Source organism: Apaloderma vittatum, unplaced genomic scaffold (assembly GCF_000703405.1).
Source record: "Apaloderma vittatum isolate BGI_N311 unplaced genomic scaffold, ASM70340v1 scaffold31891, whole genome shotgun sequence".
NCBI classification, from domain to species: domain Eukaryota; kingdom Metazoa; phylum Chordata; class Aves; order Trogoniformes; family Trogonidae; genus Apaloderma; species Apaloderma vittatum.
This window is the reverse complement of record NW_009699019.1, coordinates 30,659-51,033: the sequence shown is the minus strand read 5'-3', so window position 1 is coordinate 51,033 and position 20,375 is coordinate 30,659. Positions and strand designations below refer to the sequence as shown.

At 38.8% G+C, this 20,375-nt stretch overlaps 1 protein-coding gene across 1 annotated transcript in view; it reads left to right on the top strand.

Moving 5' to 3' along the window:
• Positions 1-20,375, top strand: part of DNAH3 (dynein, axonemal, heavy chain 3) — a 50,385-nt gene that overhangs the window by 13,510 nt on the left and 16,500 nt on the right. The window contains exons 16-40 of the mRNA XM_009878226.1: positions 58-174; positions 374-553; positions 1,705-1,841; positions 2,533-2,734; positions 3,650-3,742; positions 4,000-4,110; positions 4,359-4,473; positions 4,869-5,067; positions 6,614-6,722; positions 7,003-7,116; positions 8,259-8,435; positions 9,147-9,238; positions 9,632-9,851; positions 10,664-10,798; positions 12,053-12,164; positions 13,443-13,684; positions 14,255-14,355; positions 14,434-14,539; positions 15,079-15,208; positions 15,686-15,922; positions 16,291-16,394; positions 17,302-17,596; positions 18,030-18,209; positions 19,212-19,335; positions 19,427-19,583. Of these exons, the coding sequence (XP_009876528.1) occupies positions 58-174; positions 374-553; positions 1,705-1,841; positions 2,533-2,734; positions 3,650-3,742; positions 4,000-4,110; positions 4,359-4,473; positions 4,869-5,067; positions 6,614-6,722; positions 7,003-7,116; positions 8,259-8,435; positions 9,147-9,238; positions 9,632-9,851; positions 10,664-10,798; positions 12,053-12,164; positions 13,443-13,684; positions 14,255-14,355; positions 14,434-14,539; positions 15,079-15,208; positions 15,686-15,922; positions 16,291-16,394; positions 17,302-17,596; positions 18,030-18,209; positions 19,212-19,335; positions 19,427-19,583 (3,789 nt within the window). The remainder of the gene's footprint in view (positions 1-57; positions 175-373; positions 554-1,704; positions 1,842-2,532; positions 2,735-3,649; positions 3,743-3,999; positions 4,111-4,358; positions 4,474-4,868; positions 5,068-6,613; positions 6,723-7,002; positions 7,117-8,258; positions 8,436-9,146; positions 9,239-9,631; positions 9,852-10,663; positions 10,799-12,052; positions 12,165-13,442; positions 13,685-14,254; positions 14,356-14,433; positions 14,540-15,078; positions 15,209-15,685; positions 15,923-16,290; positions 16,395-17,301; positions 17,597-18,029; positions 18,210-19,211; positions 19,336-19,426; positions 19,584-20,375) is intronic.

Below are 20,375 nucleotides of genomic sequence, written 5' to 3'. Positions count from 1 at the left end.
AGAGCGGTGAAATAAAGGAACTGCTGTTTGCTTTATCAAAATGTGATGTATTTACAGAACACTAGCATCCTCTCAGCCGTTGATGATATCCAACTTCTGCTGGACGATCACATCGTTAAGACTCAGACAATGTGTGGCTCCCCCTTTGTCAAAGCAATAGAAGCTGAATGTTGGGTAAGGAAAAGCTGGTGTGATTGAGCTTGCATGTCTCATAATATGCATTCCCTAAGTGCTTCAGGATATTTTGGCATGCTGAGAAGTTATATAGTTTTTAACTGTTTCTAAGAACACACATTCATATTTCCCTTTAAGAACTTTGAAGTAGTGGTTTCCAGACAAAACTTGTTTTACAGATTAGATTTTTTCCTTACAGGCTTGGGAAAATAAGCTGCGTTTAATGCAAGATATTCTAGATAGCTGGTTAAAATGTCAGGCAACATGGTTGTATTTGGAACCAATTTTTAGTTCAGAAGACATTATAGCTCAAATGCCTGAAGAGGGCAGAAAGTTTAAGGTTGTGGATTCATACTGGAAGGACATTATGGCACAAGTGGTAAGTGATTGCATTTAAGAAATTGTGTATTTTTATACACATCTGGTAACATGATTATTATCATCATGAATATACTAGCTTTTCTGGAGTTAGATATTTGTGTTTAAGTCACAAGAAGGTATAATATGGAGCAGAAAATCCTTTACTAAAACCCACCATAATCTAATCTTGCAGTGGAAGTTTTATATTATGTCATTATTGCTTTGAGATTTCTATAAAGGCTGGTTATAGCAGGATGAATTAGAGCTCACGTGACATTTTAATTCTAATTGTCCTCGTTTTTGTATGATCAGAATTAGGTAGAAAGATGAATGATTTGTGATTCCAGGATCTGCTTTACACTGACAGTCTGTACAAAATCTTCTCTGGATGCAGTAAGATTTAGGCTTTTAAGGTTCACACATCATTGGAGCAACTAACTGTTTGGGGGGGGTTTACGTATGATTATTCTCTGGTATGTGGTGGCATGGTTATTGCACAACTGTGGTGCAATGTGCTGAGATGGTAGCATGTCAGGATAAGATAATGGAGATAGGAAGTGCAACTGGGTATCCTGTTCAGTTCCCTGTAACTAAGAAGTTGGGTAAGAGGCCAGAGACTTCATGGGAGTGTGAATTTGATGTTTGTTAAAAATATTGCAAGCGTGTGATTGTGCGATAAAGGTGTTGAAATAATCAGTATCAGTACCTAAACAGAAGTTGAGACCTGTCTAACAACTCAGACTGTAAATGATGAAACCTGTTCTGAAATAAGTGTAGCCCTTCAAGAGGACTATTAACAACAAAAAAAAAAATGCAACCAAGATGGCAAGAGCAGTGAATAATTATTACATACTGTGGCTCTGTTTGGCAGAACTTATTTGTGAATGGAAAAAAAAATGTAGCAAGCTCAAAAAAGTGCCAAATAGTTTAATTCCTGTGGATATTTCCTTGTTGTATTATTGTCTGTGAAGTTCAAACTGGTAAATCTGACAGTCTGAAAAGCAAAACTGTCAAATAATACATACATATTTAATAACTTGAAGGCACACTGCAGAGGAGACTATATAGCTTTTTAACTTCCTGCAGCATATGTGATTGATTGTTACAATTTTAACGTACAAACCTGTTGCAACTTTATGTGGGTTTTGCTGTGTATTTGTTTTCGTAAAGGTGAAAGACACAAAGGTACTTGTAGCAACTGAACAACCCATGATGTTAGACAGACTTCAGGAAGCAAATACTCTCTTAGAAGAAATTCAAAAGGGATTGAATACTTACTTGGAGAAGAAAAGATTATTTTTCCCAAGGTAAATTAATTAAACAGGCCTAACTTAGAAACAAAAGCCTTAAGGTCTTTCAAACCGTTTCTACTCAATGGAAAAATCTCATTTTATAAACGCGTGGGACACAGTCCCGTGCAACTAAAAATGAAAACCCATTCTTTTATCCAGACATTGTTCATTTTCCTCAGCTCCAGTGGAATTTGCAATGCCAGGGACAGGCAGAGGGAAGGCAAAATCTGTCCTACACAGTGTAAACTTACGATTAGAAAGACATTATCACTTACAGAGCATTTTGAAGGAATTTGTTGTCTTCCCGTGACAAATTTGCAATTATGTCTCTGCCCTGCCCTCTTCAGTTGTGCAGAGGTGTGTGAGACGTAGGAGTTATATATGCTTATGAGGAACAGGATTCTGTGTTTTTACAAGGTATTCATTGGCCATGTAGGTATACCTGGTCTTTCCTGTGTGAGTCTGAGAAACCTTCTTTCTTCCTCTGCATCAAAGAATGGTCGTACTGACATTGTGAAAAAAACAGGTGTGATGAGTTTTAGAATGTTAAAAATTGCTTAAGAAAAGCGATCTGAGATAATTTCTTCTTGGTTATACTAGAGTCTTAAGGAACAGTAAAACCAATTCAGTCTGTCTTACATTAATAGATTATTAAGGACAGTTTTCGTTATTGGAAGGTGCACCATTAATTATATTTTTCCAACAGATTTTTCTTCCTGTCTAATGATGAGCTGCTTGAAATACTGTCTGAAACAAAGGATCCCCTTCGAGTACAACCACATTTAAAGAAGTGTTTCGAAGGAATCGCTAAACTGGAGTTCACAGAAGATCTGGAGATCGTAGGCATGATCAGTTCAGAGAAAGAAATTGTTCCTTTCGTAGATAAAATCTATCCAGAGAATGCAAAAGTAATTTTTTTTACTATATTATATTAAAACAATACTTTGCTTAAAGTGTATGGTTTTGGGGAAATGAGGTTTAAAATGTTTAAAATCAGATTATGATAGATGTTTAGGAAAGTGAGAGTGCAGACTGGTATTATAGAACAAAAAAGGTTTCCTTCAAAAAGGAGTAAGACATACAAGTTTTGGGGTAAATTCCTGTAGGTACTTCTCTGCAGCTTTGTGCACCTACTGCTTTTAAGATTTAGATGGAGAAGATACACGTGCGTGTACACACGCACACGCACACACACAGGCACGTTTAAAGCAAGCTCTCCATAAACATACGTATGTAATATCGCACAGCACGGCTGAACTAGAGAGGAATGAGGGATCTTGTGGTCGTCTGGCACAGAAGAATCAAAGCATTAATTTGAAAGGGATCCAAGTAGAACTAGTAACATTGTAAGTTTTTAAAATTATCTCGATTCCAGCTTTTTTTGCTGTTGTCAATGTGAAAGTGTGAACCTCAATTGCTGTGTGGTAACCAAAAAGAGATTAAAGGTGGGGCATTTTGTGAGTTACAGATACCCCTTTATCCTTAATCCTCCAGGAACAAAACATGCCCTGGGTTAAAATGACCAAGCTTTAACTGACCTTGCAATCTGTGATCTGCATTTTTTGTTTATGCTGATAGGAGACGTATCTAGCTGTTTCTTCCACTGAATTATCTTTAGAGTTAGTTTTAGGCTAACTGCCTTCAGACATTGTTAATCTGCAATATTACCTGTTAGAATTTGGGAAATTTCAACCTTTCTTCCTCCTGTATACAAAACCCAGATCAGAAGAAAGCATGTTTAAGTGTAAAACATTTCAATGAATTGTCCTTTAAGTGGAATGTAATCAGGAAATGTGTTTCTTAATTGTTTTTCTCTTTTGAAGGGCATGGTAGAAAAATGGATTTTGCAAGTAGAGGAAATGATGTTGACCAGTGTAAGACAAGTTATTCAAGATGGCATAAAACGATATGTCGAGGTAATTGTTCCTGAATTATAGTATAAAGTAGATTTCAAAAGCAACCGTACGTGAACAGGGAAATGTGTTTGAAGCTAAGTGGAATCCAGTGTGAAGTTTTAACTCCTGAGTTTGTTGAAGACAAAGTATTACAGCTTTCTGTGCTGGTTTTCATTTATTTACAGCATCAGACAAAAAAAATTGTGGAAAGTAGTTGTTGTCAGTTCCATAATCTAATGTGACTTCCCGTGTCTGGAATGGATCTTGTCTTTTTTAAGGTTCCTCGAAAAACGTGGGTACTTCAGTGGCCTGGACAGGTGGTTATTTGTGTTTCATCCATTTACTGGACAGAAGAAGTGTCTGAGGCTATAAGGAAAGGAACTTTACCAGTAAGATTTTCGTTTACCCTTCTCTTTCTCAGCAGTAAACTCTGATTAATTGATAAAAAGCGGCTTCTAGCAAAGAAGATCCTCAGTCAACATCACATATGAAAGAGAATTTTAAATATTCATGTAGTACCCAGACTTCCGTTATTATGTTTTGTTGGAAAGGCTGTCTCCAGAGACTGCCCCCATGGGAGCTTAGGAATTTCTAGCTACAGCACTACGTTCATGCCTGTGTTCTGTTTCTGTGACAGGACTACTTGAAGAAGAGCAATCTGCAAATTGGGGACATTGTTGAGTTAGTGAGAGGAAAGCTGTCCAGTGGAGCCCGGCTGACACTTGGAGCTCTTACTGTCATTGACGTGCATGGTCAGTGGGCACTCCTGGGACTCTTGTTACATCCGGGTGGTGCTGCTATCGGTAGTTGGGGGAGCTCTTTGAAAGAGAAAGCTAAAATGTTTTCTCTACCTTGAAATGACCTTTACAGAGTTATTGTCCAGTATCTTTGGGTAAATGGAGATTGCTTAGTCCCACATAACTCTCTCCCATCTACTTAGAACAGGTGCTGGAATATAGATCGAATTTAGATGATTCGCTATCTAAAGCAGATGCCTTCTAACATGAAAGCCAGACTACTACTCTTAAGTGTTGATTTACTCTTACATAGCTTTAAGTAAATATTAGTTTACTTACGCATTGTTTTACTCATACTAAGGTAGTAGGAGTGTTTAGATTTTTCAAGTGATCTGTCCCTTATTCTGCAGCTCGTGATGTGGTTGCAAAATTGGTTGAAGACAAAGTCACAGATCTGAATGACTTCCAGTGGATTTCTCAGCTGAGATACTACTGGGAGGAGAAGGATGTAATAGTGAGAATGATCACAACAGAAGCCAAATATGGTTATGAGTATCTGGGCAATTCTCTACGTCTGGTTATAACTCCACTAACAGATCGATGTTACAGGTAAAGCCATGTTGCCTATGAATACTGTTTTCATTTTTTTGATTAGTCTGTATTTCCTTTCTTTTGTTTTAATTAATAACAGCAGGAATCTCAGCAGCTAAGATTTTTGTGTAGGTTTTGGAGACAAATCTTACATACCTTCATTGCTAAAATATGGTAAAATATTTACAGCATACAAGTTTCTACACCAGTGGAGTAAAAATATCTGTTTTATCCAAGAATATGCTTTTGTAAAGAGCTGGTAACTTTAAAGAGCTCTAAAGTAGCACTGGTCAATTAATTTATTTGAAATAAGATGTGTGGGTATGGTATGCTTGCCTGTCCTTCACAGATGTGTGAATGCAGTGAGCTTCCTCTTCCTCTGCTTGCTTGCAAGAGGTTGAAATGGAAATACTTCATCCCTCAAGGTTGAAGTATTCAAGGGCATTTGTTATTTCACTTCTGACGAGCCCTGGAGGCACAGGTCATCTCAGCAGGTAATTTTAGGTCTAAGGTTTAAGGAATTCTCTTTCATAGTCTCTCCAGGCAAGTAAATGGTGACAAGATTGTAAAGATTTTATTTCATCTCTGGGCTGTGAACTCACCATTGTGTAGAAGGCACGTGTAGTAAAGTGCCTGTGCAGTGGTAGTGCCTGTGCTGGCAAATGCTTTATCTTCAGGCATTCACAGCAATGTTGAAAGAGCCACATGGCTGATGCATTAGCTGTGGACTGGGGTGGTTCTCATTAGGATTGGCTAATCTAAACTAAAACTATGCAGTCAGCTGTGACTCATGTAGTTTCAGTGCAAGCAAGGAGCAAGCAGACTCTATGAGGAGAAACTTCTTTACTGTGAGGGTGACAGAGCCCTGGCACAGGCTGCCCAGAGAGCTTGTGGAGTCTCTGTCTCTGGAGACTTTCAAAACCCACCTGGACGCGTTCATGTGTGGCTGCCCTAGGGGATCCTGCTTTGGGAGGGGAGTTGGACTAGATGATCTCCAGAGGTCCCTTCCAACCCCTTACGTTATGTGATTCTATGCAGCGCAACTGCTTTTGATGGCAAAGCTTTTGAAGCTTTTGTAAAATAATCAGATCACTCCACTATTAGTAGGGATCTCATTTTTAGTGTGAAATCACTTGAAGAGCAATGTGATTCCCAGGTTTATGAAATAACCTTGATGCATTCTCAGCTATTTCTAAAGATGGACTTCATTTATAAAGCCAGCTTCAAGTTCATGTCCTGAGGAGTGCCACTTGATGAAAATATGTCATTTTGCAAACTGTCCTTTTATGGCACGGTGTATTTGTGTAACTGAGGATATGCAGGGTGAATGCCTGTAATAAAAGCCTTCACATTCCTTGTAGGCCAAGTGAGTGAATGTGAGCTTCCACAGTTGGGAATGCGTTAGGAGTCAATACTGGGTTTTTTAGGGCAAGCGACAAAGTCGGTAGGGAATGAGTAAATAATTTCCAGTGGAACCTGTACAGGGAAATACTTATCTATCCTCTCAGAAACAATCTGCCATTGAAGATTACCATTTCTAATGCCTATGTTCTTGTTTATGTAGGACGTTAATGGGTGCCTTGAAATTAAATCTTGGTGGTGCTCCAGAAGGTCCTGCTGGGACTGGCAAAACAGAAACAACAAAAGATCTAGCAAAAGCACTAGCTAAGCAGGTACCAAAATACATACATTTTTGCTTTGTATTGCTTATATTTCCGTATGTAGATGTTTCTCAAAATGCCATTCTTAAGCAAGCACTGTTTGTTCTGTACCGATTCTTTGTTCACAGAAATAGTTGGTAAGAAGCATACGTTTAGGACTGTGTCTATAAGGCTTCCTAGTGTGGCAATCCAAATTTAGCAATAATAATCCCTTCCCACTTTAGATGCTAAGAATTTTATAGTGGAGTGTGTGTTATACTAAGAGATGTTCTCTGTGTTTTTTTTGTTGTAGTGTGTGGTCTTTAATTGCTCCGATGGTCTCGATTACAAGGCAATGGGCAAGTTCTTTAAGGGGCTGGCACAATCTGGGGCATGGTCCTGCTTTGACGAGTTCAATAGAATTGAGGTAATGTTTTGACTTGCACAAATAAAAGTATAAAGCTTTAGTATAGGACACACAAAGTTTTAGACTTGGAGATGACAGTATTATTGTCAGTTTTTTGCTTTTATTTGTAGTATAGCCTCTTTGATAATCACTGTCAAAGAAATAGGTATTCAGCTGCCTGCTGTAAGAGCACATCCTACCTGCTCTGTGTTGCAGAAGTCTTGTGTTCGGTTATTTTAGCTGAAAAAATTGTTCCTGTGCAGTTTCCTCTTTTGTATGTGACACTCATTTGTTGGAAAAGAACTGTCCTTCTCTTCTCCTTGAGAAGCTGTGGGGCTGTGTTTATGCTCAGCCTGAGACAGACAAATCCCAGTGGAAGGATTCCTGTGATGAGTAGCTGAGTGTCACCAAGTGAGTGACCTGGTTAACTAGCTGTGTAACCAGAAACATCTAATTCCGTCCTTGGTCTTACTCTTTTTTTTTCTTTTCTGTTTTGTTTCGTTTTTTGTTTGGGATTTTTTTATTTGGTCACTAATGACTTCAGTTAAGTTTATTTTGCTGGAGTTAGATTTAAGAAAATACTAGTCAGTGTGGAAATTCCATTAAGTCCTGTTTTGTATGTTTTACTTAACACCTTAATTTCTCCATTTATCTACTGTAACTTGTGTTTTAATGATTTCAAGTGTTAGCATTCTCATCTTTCAGTATTCTATTACCTTGGTACTTAAAAGGACTGAGGAGTGGTGCTAGGCTGCCTTGTCCTTTCTTTTCAATTATCCTCAAATTGGAGGCATCGAGTGAATCAGTCTTTGGGAAGAGCCTACATTCTTTGTCATTTGAGGTGAAAGGTAAGTGCTTTTGGAGGCCTCCAGAGGGAGTTCCTGTCCACCTGACTTAGAGGTCTGCATTCAGGCCAATGATATTTCCCTGTGCAGGGTTTTAGAAGCCTCTGTTGATCTGTCTACGTTGGTTGAACAGGAGGCGGTGGCATTAACTTCTGGAGGGTCGCTTCAACTAGATAGCTAATACTTAGGCTCGTTGATCAGACACAGGGTGATTTTCACCTGGAAGAATGCAAATATAGCCATCAAAATATGTAAACAAAACCATTTTATATTGTCTCCAAGTGTCTTATGTTTCCCAATCTGTTCTGTCTGTATTAGGTTGAAGTATTATCTGTAGTTGCCCAACAGATACTTAGCATACAGCAAGCTATTGTTCGCAAACTCAAAACATTCATCTTTGAAGGGACAGAGATCTCTCTTAATCCTACCTGCGCTGTGTTCATCACGATGAATCCTGGGTATGCTGGACGGGCAGAGCTGCCTGATAATCTGAAGGTAAATCTAGAATCCTAAGTTCTTGTAGAAATTAGTATGAATTTGCAACTTCTGGCTGATTATAATAAGAAAAGGAAGGCAGAAACAAATAATACACTGATAACCCATTCAGGTGTATTTTGATGTGCTTTTTGCTAAGCTTTAATAAAGTTTTAGGATTATACAAAGTGTGCACATGAAAGGTCTCAGTCTAACTATAGTGATACCAGTTCACAGTTTTAACTGTGCTCTAAGTGGAAATTCTCCTGGTTTACAATGGCTTGGTGATCCAAATCCCTATTTAAATTTGTTATAATCTTGCAAGTTGCTGAGGCACTGCAGAGAGACCAATAAGGTTCTAATGCTTTTCCTAGCTTTGCTGCAGTTACTGCAAGACAGTAACCACACCGAGTGCTAGGGTGTCTGTTATGCAAGTGAGATGAGCAACATCTCCCTTTTCCTCTGTTAATAGTTCTTTAGGACTGTGACTCTTTCTGACCATTTCTTCATGCAGTGCTTAGCACAGACCTACTGAACATGGCTGTAAGATCACAGTTTCAGTAACAATTCTGATGTTATCTCATAGATTTCAGATGATTCCTAAAGTCGTGAAAATGGAATAGAGAGTAGAGACATTAATGAATTTATGGAGAGTTACTGTTCTTACAAAATGGATGCAGATTATTACCATATTCCACAGTCCAAGATTGTATCTTACTTGTTTTCTTACAGGCGCTATTCCGAGCAGTTGCCATGATGGTTCCAGATTATGCTTTGATTGGAGAAATTTCACTTTATTCAATGGGGTTTTTGGACTCTCGGAGGTAAGATATGCTGAATTTTCTCCTAGTTGAGTCTAATATACCTCATTCCTCTGTAAATCATAAACGGGTGTTTGAGGCCTATACTTCTGCAAAACTATCCATAATGTTTCACCACAAACTACTTTGTAATCTCCTGCTTTATGATCAGTTCTCATTTACTACCTCTTGTTGACAGATAGACACTTCTACACAGGATCATTTGGAAAATGTATCATAATATCAAACAGAATTTCATTCCCTGGCATGGCATAATCTACTGCTGTGTTTCCTAAGTGTTTTTGGCTGATATGTCTGATAATCACTGCAGTTACTTTGTGTATATAGGCACTTAAATTATTTTTCTGTGCATGGTGAGGTATTTTCATTCTACGTGTGATATTTTAATATCCACAGCCTTGCCCAGAAAATTGTTGCCACTTACCGTTTGTGCTCTGAGCAGCTGTCATCTCAACATCACTATGATTATGGGATGCGTGCTGTTAAATCTGTCCTGACAGCAGCAGGAAACTTAAAACTGAAGTACCCAGCTGAAAATGAAAGCGTATTGTTACTTCGGGCTTTGCTGGATGTTAACTTGGCCAAATTCTTGGCACAGGATGTACCATTGTTTCAGGTAAGCTAGCAAGACCTCATCAAGCCTGGTGATGATGAGATGAGGTCCATTGTAAGAACCTACAGAAACAGATCTTTATGTTAATTTAGAAAATTTGATCTAGATGCTGCCGTATTAGTGTAAAGTTGTTTCAGTGCACTGGCCTGGGTGCGCTCTTTGGTTCTGTTAGTGTTATTTTGTAAAACAAGCCTTCGGTGGTGACTTTTAGGTTGTTCTATAAAATGTTCTATAAAATTTTATCCTGCTGTAGGCCACCCTGTGCTGTTCCATTGCTGGAAACCATGTTCTGAAGTTTGCATTTTGGCTTTGTGCTGGAAAACAGATGAGGACAACTAAATTATGGCCAGTTAGATATTTGAAGTCAGAATGAAAATGATGGAGTTTCTGTTTGCACACGGCCTTGATAGAGAATAATGGTGATTCCAAGCTACGGGGCTGTCAGTATTAAAGGCCTAAAAGCTAGGCTACAAGCATACACAGAGTCATTGCTCTGAAATTTCAGAATGCATACCCTTCTGTTTAACCACTTTCACATCCTTTCTTGTAATACTTTTTGGGGTAAATCTGCAGAAGGTTAAGCTTCTTTTCACAATGTCAGTGTGTGCATGAAAAGTGTAGGGACTTGTTTTTGTCTCATGCACACATAATACTTTTGTGGCTACAGCTTTCCTAAAAGTTAGTGGTGTCCAGCTGAGAACATTTCCTCTTAAGATCCTATTAACTGTATGAATATTGTTTTACTTGTAGATTGTTATGCTTTGGGAAGTTTCCCTTTTTGTAATCTGTGTTTAAATACTATTTTGCCTTAACAGGGCATCATATCTGACCTGTTTCCTGGAGTGGTTCTTCCTACACCTGACTATGACCTGTTTGTCCAGGCACTAACTGAAAATATAAAAAAAATGAATCTACAACCAGTTCCATGGTTCATTGGAAAAATTATTCAGGTTTATTTTCACATCCTTACTTCCAGGGAAGAAAAGTGTGAGAGCTGAAATATTCACCACTCACTGTCTGTGTCATGAATGAATAGCTGATAGTTTCCATGATCGATTAATAGAATATTACAAACAGCGTGTTTTTACTGAGTAAAAATCATAGAGGAATAGCCTGATTTGCTCATAGTGATGTTATAGTTCAGCAAGCCTGTGAAGGACCTAACGTGTGCAGCCATATCTCGGGTCTTACAGTTCAGGATAGAAGCTTAAACTGAATCTCTTACTAGCTGAGGCAGTGTAGCCTGGTGAACAGAACTCTGGGCTGGGAGTCGGGCTGTGTTCTGAGTTCTGCTCGCAGTCTTCTTGAAAGGGATGACATTTCTCACTCTTGCTTATGCTTCATCTCCAGCTCTGTGTTCCCATTGTCTCCTGTTAACTAGTATTGGTGACCTTTGAAAGAATGCTTAACTTTTTGTTTGTTTGTTTTTGTTTTTCTTGTGAGTAGCTCAGCCTAGTGACAGTGTAAATGGCAAGGGCAAAAGTGCATGGCCTGGGGCAGGGTCAAGAGGGACCCCTCCAACAGCAGTTCAGACTTCATGGCTTGTGTTCAGACCTGGTTTATATTGCTTTGCAAGTCATGCTATATTTTTCATTTAAATGAAATTAGTTATTAACTGGTTAGGAATTTAGGCTAAACCAGAAAATATCATCCTTAACCTGAGATTAAAGTCAGGTTAGGGCTTCGTCTTAAAGATCTCTCTGAAGGTGCTCTATTTGAAGGCTTTGACGTCCGTTCTGAGAAGATCTTGTGGGTTACCACTTTTGTAGCCCAAAGTCCGCCTCTATGGGACCACTCATATGGCAGATCCTCAGAGCTGGAGTTTCCATCCCTTTGTGTTAGCTTAGAAACCACAGATTCCAGTTTAGGCTTTTACACTGAACTGTGACCTGCAGTGTCTGGTTAGTGCTGTCACACCCTGTACAATGCTGTTGTTAGAGGTCAGGGATGGCATCTAGCAAGGAGAAGGGGAAGATGTCTGGGGGGGAATGACTTCTTAAATTGTATCAGTGAGAGCTGCCGTAATAATGTGACTGCCCTCTGAGCTGGGTTGATGCCTCAGTCAGCCTTAACAGAGTGCAGGTATTGGGCTGATATTCTGTCCTGTCACGTCTGAGTGCAGGAGAGATACCACCTCTAGTTTCATACACACAATGCTTGCTTTTGTGCTATGTTAAAGAGTCAGTCTCTTGCCACTTACGCAGATATATGAAATGATGCTGGTGCGCCATGGTTTCATGATTGTTGGAGATCCGCTGAGCGGGAAGACCTGTGCATACAAAGTGCTAGCTGGAGCCCTTGGCGATTTGTGTGCAGGTGATACTGTTCAGCCACAAACTTCTCATAAAATGAAGTTAATTCTGTGACTAACATTTTTCCTTTGCAGAGATATGCACAAGGTTTTAACTGTCTGATATTGTGATTTCTCACCTGGAAGGTTTCTATTCATTGAACATTTTTTGTCTGAGATATTTATCTGAAAGTATTTTTGCCTGCATTTACTGGAATAGTAAAAGATACTGTAAAGATTTAGGGCTTGGCCAGCCACTAAATGCATGTCAGATGCTCTCTGTTAATCCCTCTCACTTCTGAAAGGGGAAGGGCAAAGGGAATAAGGCAGAGACACTATGTACTGGCAAGGAAAACTAGAACAGCTTTAATGAAATGATACTGGTACTTGTAAGAAAATAGTTAAATATATACAAAGCCAATACCAAACCCAGCCTACCTGCCCTGCCTCCCCCCTCATTGCAAGCAATTCAGGAACTTGATTCAGGAACTCACAGATTGGGAGCAGAAGAGTGGATGGAGTCCACCTAGGATGCTGGCTGTTGAAGAAAAGGGCTTAACACTTGTGATTGCTCAGATTTATACTAAATATGTCAATAATACTAAATGTGGGATACTCTGGCCAGTTTTGGGTCACCTGTGCTGTCTGCTTCTCCCCAGAGGTGTAACGTTTTACTCCCTCGCAATCTTTTTACTTTATAGCACCCCAGCCTGTTACACCAGATTTATCGATGACCTTGGTCACTATAGGAGCAAGTATAAGCCAGAGCCTCTCTGCGTACCAGTCCTTGGTAGTAACTATAAGCTCAAAGCGCTGTTGCTTCTAGAAGCAGGCGCTGTCTGCAAAAATCCGCTGTTGACTTTAGTAAGCACAGTCTCTTAGAAGAGACTTCACTGAAAAGTCAGATCACTGACAGAATTGGTTCTGTTTTAGCTCAAACTTACTGATATGTTTATACTTTCATGAATTTTGTTAAGAATTGTATTTGTGCATAATACTTTCGAAGAAATTAGCTCTGATAGGGAAATTGTAAGTAGCTCTCATAAACATGTAAAATTTGTTCTGCTTTGCTTTTTATTTTTTTTCATGTGCTTCTGTACACAGAGCTTTGCTTTCCTTGTACAAGCAACAGAAGTCTTATTTACTGCTACCTAGCTACCAGATGTCAATTCTGGTTTTTGTTTGTTCGTTTGCTTTTGGTGGCTAAAGTAGGATTCTCCTGAATTCTCTTGTTCTGCACTTCAATTATTGAATGAAACTAACCTATTAAATTCTCAAGCTCACCTATCTGGTTTTTTACACAGCAAAATCCATGGATGAATTTGCTGTTGAATACAAAGTTATTAATCCCAAAGCAATTACTATGGGACAGTTGTATGGCAGCTTTGATCCTGTAAGCCATGAGTGGACAGATGGAGTTCTTGCAAGTGCCTTCAGAGAACAAGCATCTTCTGTGACAGATAATAGGAAGTGGATTATTTTTGATGGCCCCGTCGATGCAGTTTGGATAGAGAACATGAACACTGTGCTGGATGACAATAAAAAGGTAGTCTAATTTTTACCTCACCCTTGAATATACATACTTTGTTTTAGTAGTAGCAATATTGTTACGGTGGTAGTTAAAGGAGATGTGACACTCTGATGTGCTTAAAAATATTGCTTTTTCCCCCAGTGGCTTTAGTAGATGGTATTGTTACTTCTCCCAAGAAGCTCCTACTTTATTGAAATGAGGTTGCTCACTGAGGCTTTTTTATTGCCACTTTTAGGAAACTGAAATAAACCCAATTCTGTAACTGAAAACTGAACTTGTTTAAATTACTTATTGAATATATTACTGGGGGAGAAAACAAAAAAAAAAAGAAAAAATAGAGCTGCAGGTCATAACTGCTTTTCCTTGCAGAGTTATTTAAAGAGAGAGTGCTGTGTCTCTGCAAGCCTTAGCAGTAACACATGGGAAAGTTAAGACAAGGTCAGAAAATGTGTTTTGAGAACATGAATGAGTGAATGAGGAGTGACACTAAGTAGAATGTTTAGTAATTTTATGACAGACATTGCTTTGGCTGAATGATCAGCGCTGACATGACTGGAACATGTTTATGTGATGTTTTTCTTCTAGCTATGCTTAATGAGTGGTGAAATAATTCAGATGAATTCACAAATGAGTTTAATCTTTGAGCCAGCAGATTTAGAGGAGGCATCTCCAGCAACTGTCAGCAGGTAATGTGGAAGCATTCAAACTCAAACCGTCCCACCTTGCACATCTATTCCTGTACCGTAGCTGTTTGTTCTTCCCAGGTGTGGTATGATCTATATGGACCCGCAACAGTTAGGTTGGAAGCCGCTGAAGGATTCCTACATGAATACGTTGCCTCCAAACCTGCAGGAGGAACACCGAGAGTTGGTGCGAGACTTCTTTTTATTTTTTACATAGGTCTAATTTAGAAGATTAATTTTAAGGTGATGTTCACTGTTTGCAAACTTAAAGGCAGGCATGCAGAATCAAACTTTTTACAAGTACTTACATGATTTAGAGGGTTCTAGATCTCCTAAAGGCTGCTCTAAGTTAGCTTGTAGGGATGAATATCAAATGTCGCAAGGAAAGTGCACGAGAGCGGGAGATGCTGTGAGTACTAGAAACGGAATGTGGGAAATACTGGAAGACTCAAAATGTTTTGAACTCACCCTTCCTCTGTCTAAGACATCTGGAGTTTAGCTCGATAATGCTCCATGGCAGAAGCAACGTGTGTTCACTGTCAGGTAGTGACAGTGTGACTTGGTGATCAGTCAAGTACAGCCTCACACGGGTCCTGTCCTGAGGTGCCCTCTGCTGGCTTGACGAATTTCTGATGCCTTATGTTTCACTGAGAGAGAATTGAGGGACAGTGGGAAATGATGGATTTAAAGCCATTGATTTAAAGCCATTTCCTTTTGTCCTGGCAGGTTAATGACATGTTTATGTGGCTAGTCCAGCCCTGTTTAGAGTTTATTCACCTTCATTGCAAAGCCATTGTACAAACATCCTCTATTCATCTAAGCTACAGCTTGATGAAACTCTTTAGTTGTCTGCTTGGTAAGTACCCTAAGTTTTAGTCTTTTTATTCCAATTTTTCTTTTTTTCCTACTGTGTCCCATAAAAAGACGCATGTTATCAGATGCAAGAAAATACCAAAGGAATTCCCTTACTATTGAGATCACATGACCCAAGTCCTTTCTCACTGACCAGTATTAGGAGCAGTGTTTGACTAGCCTGCAAGCTTTCACGTTTGGACACTGGTGTCCTTACAAAAACTGAACATGACCTTGAGAGTGTATTCCCTATTTTTGCTTGCTATTTGCTGGCATGACCTTTTGTAGACATTTTTCTTCTTGTTTATTTTTATTTGTAAACAGTATTTTACACAGACAAGATCCTCACTCTCTAGATTGACTTCATTCTACTGAAGACAGTGCTCTAAGTTTGTCTTAGAATACTTCGGCAAAAATGCATTTTGAATGGGGATTTATGGTTGTTACTGGCATTTAACTAAAATTTAAAATTGTGTTTTAGATGAAATAAGGCAATCCGAGGAAGAGGAGAAGGAGAGCATGTCTAGTCAGCATATCACCTTGTGGCTGCAGGGGCTTTTCCTTTTTGCTTTGGTTTGGACAATTGGTGGGATCATCGATGCAGACAGCAGAAAGAAATTTGATTTGTTTTACCGCAACTTGCTAATGGGAATGAATGATGAACACCCATGCCCTAAAAGCGTGAAGCTTACCAGAAGCAACATCTTCCCAGAAAAAGGTGCTTCTTCATAACTGTACTTGCCTGACCTTTTATAAAGCAGTAAGAAAACTCACCACGTAGGTGAGAATCGAGTGCCTGGCAGATGTTAAGTCTGCAGCAGATCCACCATCTGCCAAGCCTTGGGCTGCGCAGCTTGGGGCTCTTTCCTGGCTCTTTCAGTCAGGAGTAGCATATGCCTCGTGTTGTACTCAAACAATGTGGCTGAATCTGACCTAAAATAATTTAGTGGTGATAATGGTGGAGGATGGGGGCAGAGAGTATCTTGTGTTATCTCACAGTGTTGGACATCTCACATTAAAATGATTGAAATTTATTTTTATTCTTTAATCATTAGGTTTTCCTATGTTGTATTTTTCAATAAACAGGGAGTGTTTATGACTACTGCTTTTACAAGCATGGCAGTGGGCAGTGGAACATGTGGATGGAGTACATCACAAAAGAAGAGCAAGTTATCCCTCCAGGGGCGAAGGTTCACATTGATGTCTTTCATTATAGAAAATAATTGTTTGACTAAATGATTTAGAGCTATATATCAGCTTCCTTATCTGGCTCTGATTCTACTACATCAGGCTGTTTAGTGTTTGATCTGCAACATTTTATTAATCTCTGTAGGCTCCTTCTCATACTTATGTCTTTCTGGTACAATCAGTCTTGAAAGTTTGCTACTCCAGGTGAACATGGAGGTCTGAGGTGGGCTGGTGGTTAAAATTTTTCATTCTGTTTTGTCACTGAAACAGCATCTGATGTTGGGGAAATCGTGGTAGAGAAAATAGGGAAGGCAGTACTGAGAGTGCTAAATCCCCTCCATTTGCCACGTTTTGGTGGCAGCTGTGAACTCAAGGGAAGTTTAGCACAGCAGAGAGCTGCAAAAAGTACCTCTTTTGTAGATGAAATTTCAAGACAACTTAAGTGATGTTTGTTCAGCTTTTCATTCCATTGTATTAAGTATATGAGAGATGCAAGATTTTGTTTCATTCTGCTGTCTAAAATATTTTCTTGATACCTAGTGCAGAGGTGCTAATCATTAGTGGAAGATGAGGAAAAGAAAAAATTTTCCATAGCACTGTTTCTTTCCTTTTGTACAATGTGGGGACGGAATTAAACCATACTTAACTCTGCAGTTCTTCTGGGCTTTATATAGTGTCTGTGAACTGTAACATAGATAATACTAGTTGTGCTATTTTCTGTGTAAACACTGAACAAGAAGTGGGGCCGTATTATCTACTAGAACCTTGTTATAGCCTAAGTTTTCAGAGAAAAGAATTTTTAAAAAATGCATTTGTGCTACAGGCTTTGTGTAATTGCTTTTAAATATTCAGATTGATCAAGGTATTATGTTTGATTGTCATGTATTGTTTTACTTACCTGTATAAAAGGTATCGGAGCTGATCATTCCAACAATGGAAACTGCCAGACAAATGTTTTTTCTTAAAACGTATGTGGAGCATGATATCCCTTTGCTTTTTGTGGGTCCCACTGGCACTGGAAAATCAGCTATAACAAACAATTTTCTACTGCAACTTCCAAAGCAAAAATACATCCCAAGCTTCATCAACTTCTCTGCAAGAACCTCTGCTAACCAAACCCAGGATATTATTATGTCCAAGCTGGACAGAAGAAGAAAAGGATTATTTGGACCCCCTTCGGGGAAAAAAGCTATAATATTTGTGGGTAAGATGGTTTTTTTTCAGTGTTTTAATGTCATTTTAATTCTGGCTTTAGGCAAAGGAAGCAATTCACTGAGACTAGTGATTTTGAATTTCTCTCACAGCTACTTTAGCTTTTTTCAGGCATCCAAAGAAGGATTAGCACTGCCCCCTGCTGAAAGGTGTGTAACTGTTCAAGTGATGGTTGTCCTCACTATAGTTCATAGTGTTGCAGTGTGACAGGAAATAAAACAATAAGCAACCAACTAGGTTAAACCATCACCTCTAAGTATGCCTGCGAAGTGTAACGTCATTTGATCTGAGTTAGTTTAATGGGAAGCAAGAATAAGAAGACACAGCTTTTTTCTACATCTACTTCAGTTATTTGATCTTCTTAACTCTGAAATAAAACTGTAATTCCTAAGTGCTGAGATTTTTCTATTCCATGTTCTCCACAGATGACCTAAACATGCCTGCAAAGGAAGTATATGGAGCTCAGCCACCTATTGAGCTTCTCCGACAGTGGATTGATCACGGGCACTGGTATGACAAGAAAGATACATCCAAGATTAATATTATAGATATGCAGCTTGTTTCAGCTATGGGTCCACCTGGGGGAGGCAGGAATGATATTACAGGTAGGAAATACATTACTACGGCATGTAGTTACCTAACTGTCTGCGTTTAAAACACGGGTTCAGTTTTGCTGATGACCAAATTCTACATTTATCCATTACTTGTAAAGCTGCAGCTACATTCACTGCAAGGGCCATTCCAAATAAGAGACTGCATGCTCAAGGTCAAACCTTCACCTTTTCCAAGAGGAGTTTAATCGACATTAGAAACAATGTTTTTAACGTTGATTTAACTATGAACGGTGAAAATAATTCTAAAATTAGATAATTGGGCACCTTTTTCCATTTTCTGTTCTTTGGAAAAGGTATGAAATACATCCACTCAGAAATCTTTCTGGCAGTTCTCTTCTAAAATTGTATCTGCTGCTGCTAAGATAGGCTGCCTGCATTTACTTACAAGCATGTTACTTGCAAAGTCCATGATTCCTGTCATATCACCATAAGGGAGATTGTGTTTTGTAATGAAAAATATGACAGTATAACCCTAGTATAACTACAGCTACTTCATTAGAGGACACTTCATGCTATTTTGTTTCATATAAACAGTGCAGTACATGTATGTGCTCTGAGGAGGCTTTATTAAAATAGCCATTCTAATACAGCTAAATTTGTAAAATTTACTATTGTATAGACTGGATTTTTTAGATGAAAGGTAACAAGATACTTGATTTTGTGAAGCTTTACAATGTCATATCATGATCAACAGGGCTCATGTGAGCTGAAATGAAAATCTGGGTAATAGTGGCCTGTTGTAATGGAGATTCGTTTTTTTTCATATTAAAACCAGTTGTTCTAAGTGAAATGCTGATATAAGATCTGAACCACTTTGTATTTCTTTTGCATCGCTGCTAGGGCAGATATTTGCTGAAAACAAAATCATGGAGCTGGAGCCAGATTCAAATGTTATTGTTTGAGTGGCAGTCAGTCCTAGAATATACTAGCTGAAATGTCGAATGGTGTGTGGACATTCCTAAGTCTTTTGGCATCTTTTTGTGTGTATTACAGGACGCTTCATGCGACACTTGAATATTGTATCAGTCCATTCTTTTGACGATCACGTATTAACCAAGATTTTTACTGCAGTTGCTGATTGGCACTTCAGCAAAGGCTTTGAGCCTATGTTTATAAGGTAACATGTATATTTCCTGTAACACCTTTGTCTTATTTTCTCCCGTGGTTTATCTGACGAAGGTAAAATTGTATCTCTTTTCCTTCTTAAGGCTGGGTAAGGTAATGGTGCAAGCGACAATGGTGATTTATAAAATGGCAGTTGATAATTTTCTACCAACTCCGTCAAAATCCCACTATGTTTTTAATCTACGAGATTTTTCCAGGGTTATTAAAGGAGTACTGCTCTGTCCGCACACTCATTTGCAAGTAAGTTCTAATTTAATTAACTTGCTGTAAGAAAGAGCAATAGCAAAAGTGAATTATTTTTATAGTATCAGTAAGAAAACATCTCAAAATACATGAACTGTGATTTCACCAGATTTGCAAGGTTTAAAATCAAGATAATCCCTGAAGACGTTGCTATGTATTTTCTCTCTGTCTCAGAAGGAGACAGCTGTCATTTTAGTATTCTTTACTTGTGTTACAGTTGGGCCCAGAGGGCCAAGGCCCATCTGTTAAGGCCTATACATCAAGTCAGACAGTCCCTTCTCTTAAATTTGCAAACTAAATATACAAAAGAAACAAACAGGGGAGAAGACTCAGCATCTCCTCTGCAAATGGCAAGCTCATCAGTGAACAGGACAATAATTTAGCCCCAGTTTTGCCTGTTGTCACAAACCACAAATGAATACTGATGAGTGTGGTTTTTCTTTCGTACGCTTCTTTTATCTGTTTTTGGTAAAATATCAGATTAAAGGAGTATTAAAAGTTTTATTTTTGTTGGGGGTGTGTTTTTGGCTGAGAAACAGAACCAAACAACTACAAGCTATTCAGGAGAGATCTTAGCCAGGAATAGGTTTTGGGCAGGGCTTGGGTTTGAAAAGATTTGAAAGATTTATTCTTTACTTTTTGTTGGAAGGGTGGGGAGATTTGATACAGTTGAGGAAAAAGTTTGACATCAGAGACCCAGTTTGTATTGGCAGGAAGGACAAGATGGTAACTAGTAAGGAAGCCAGTGAAGTCAGCAGAAGCTGAGCCCTGTGCTAAATGGCTTGGAAC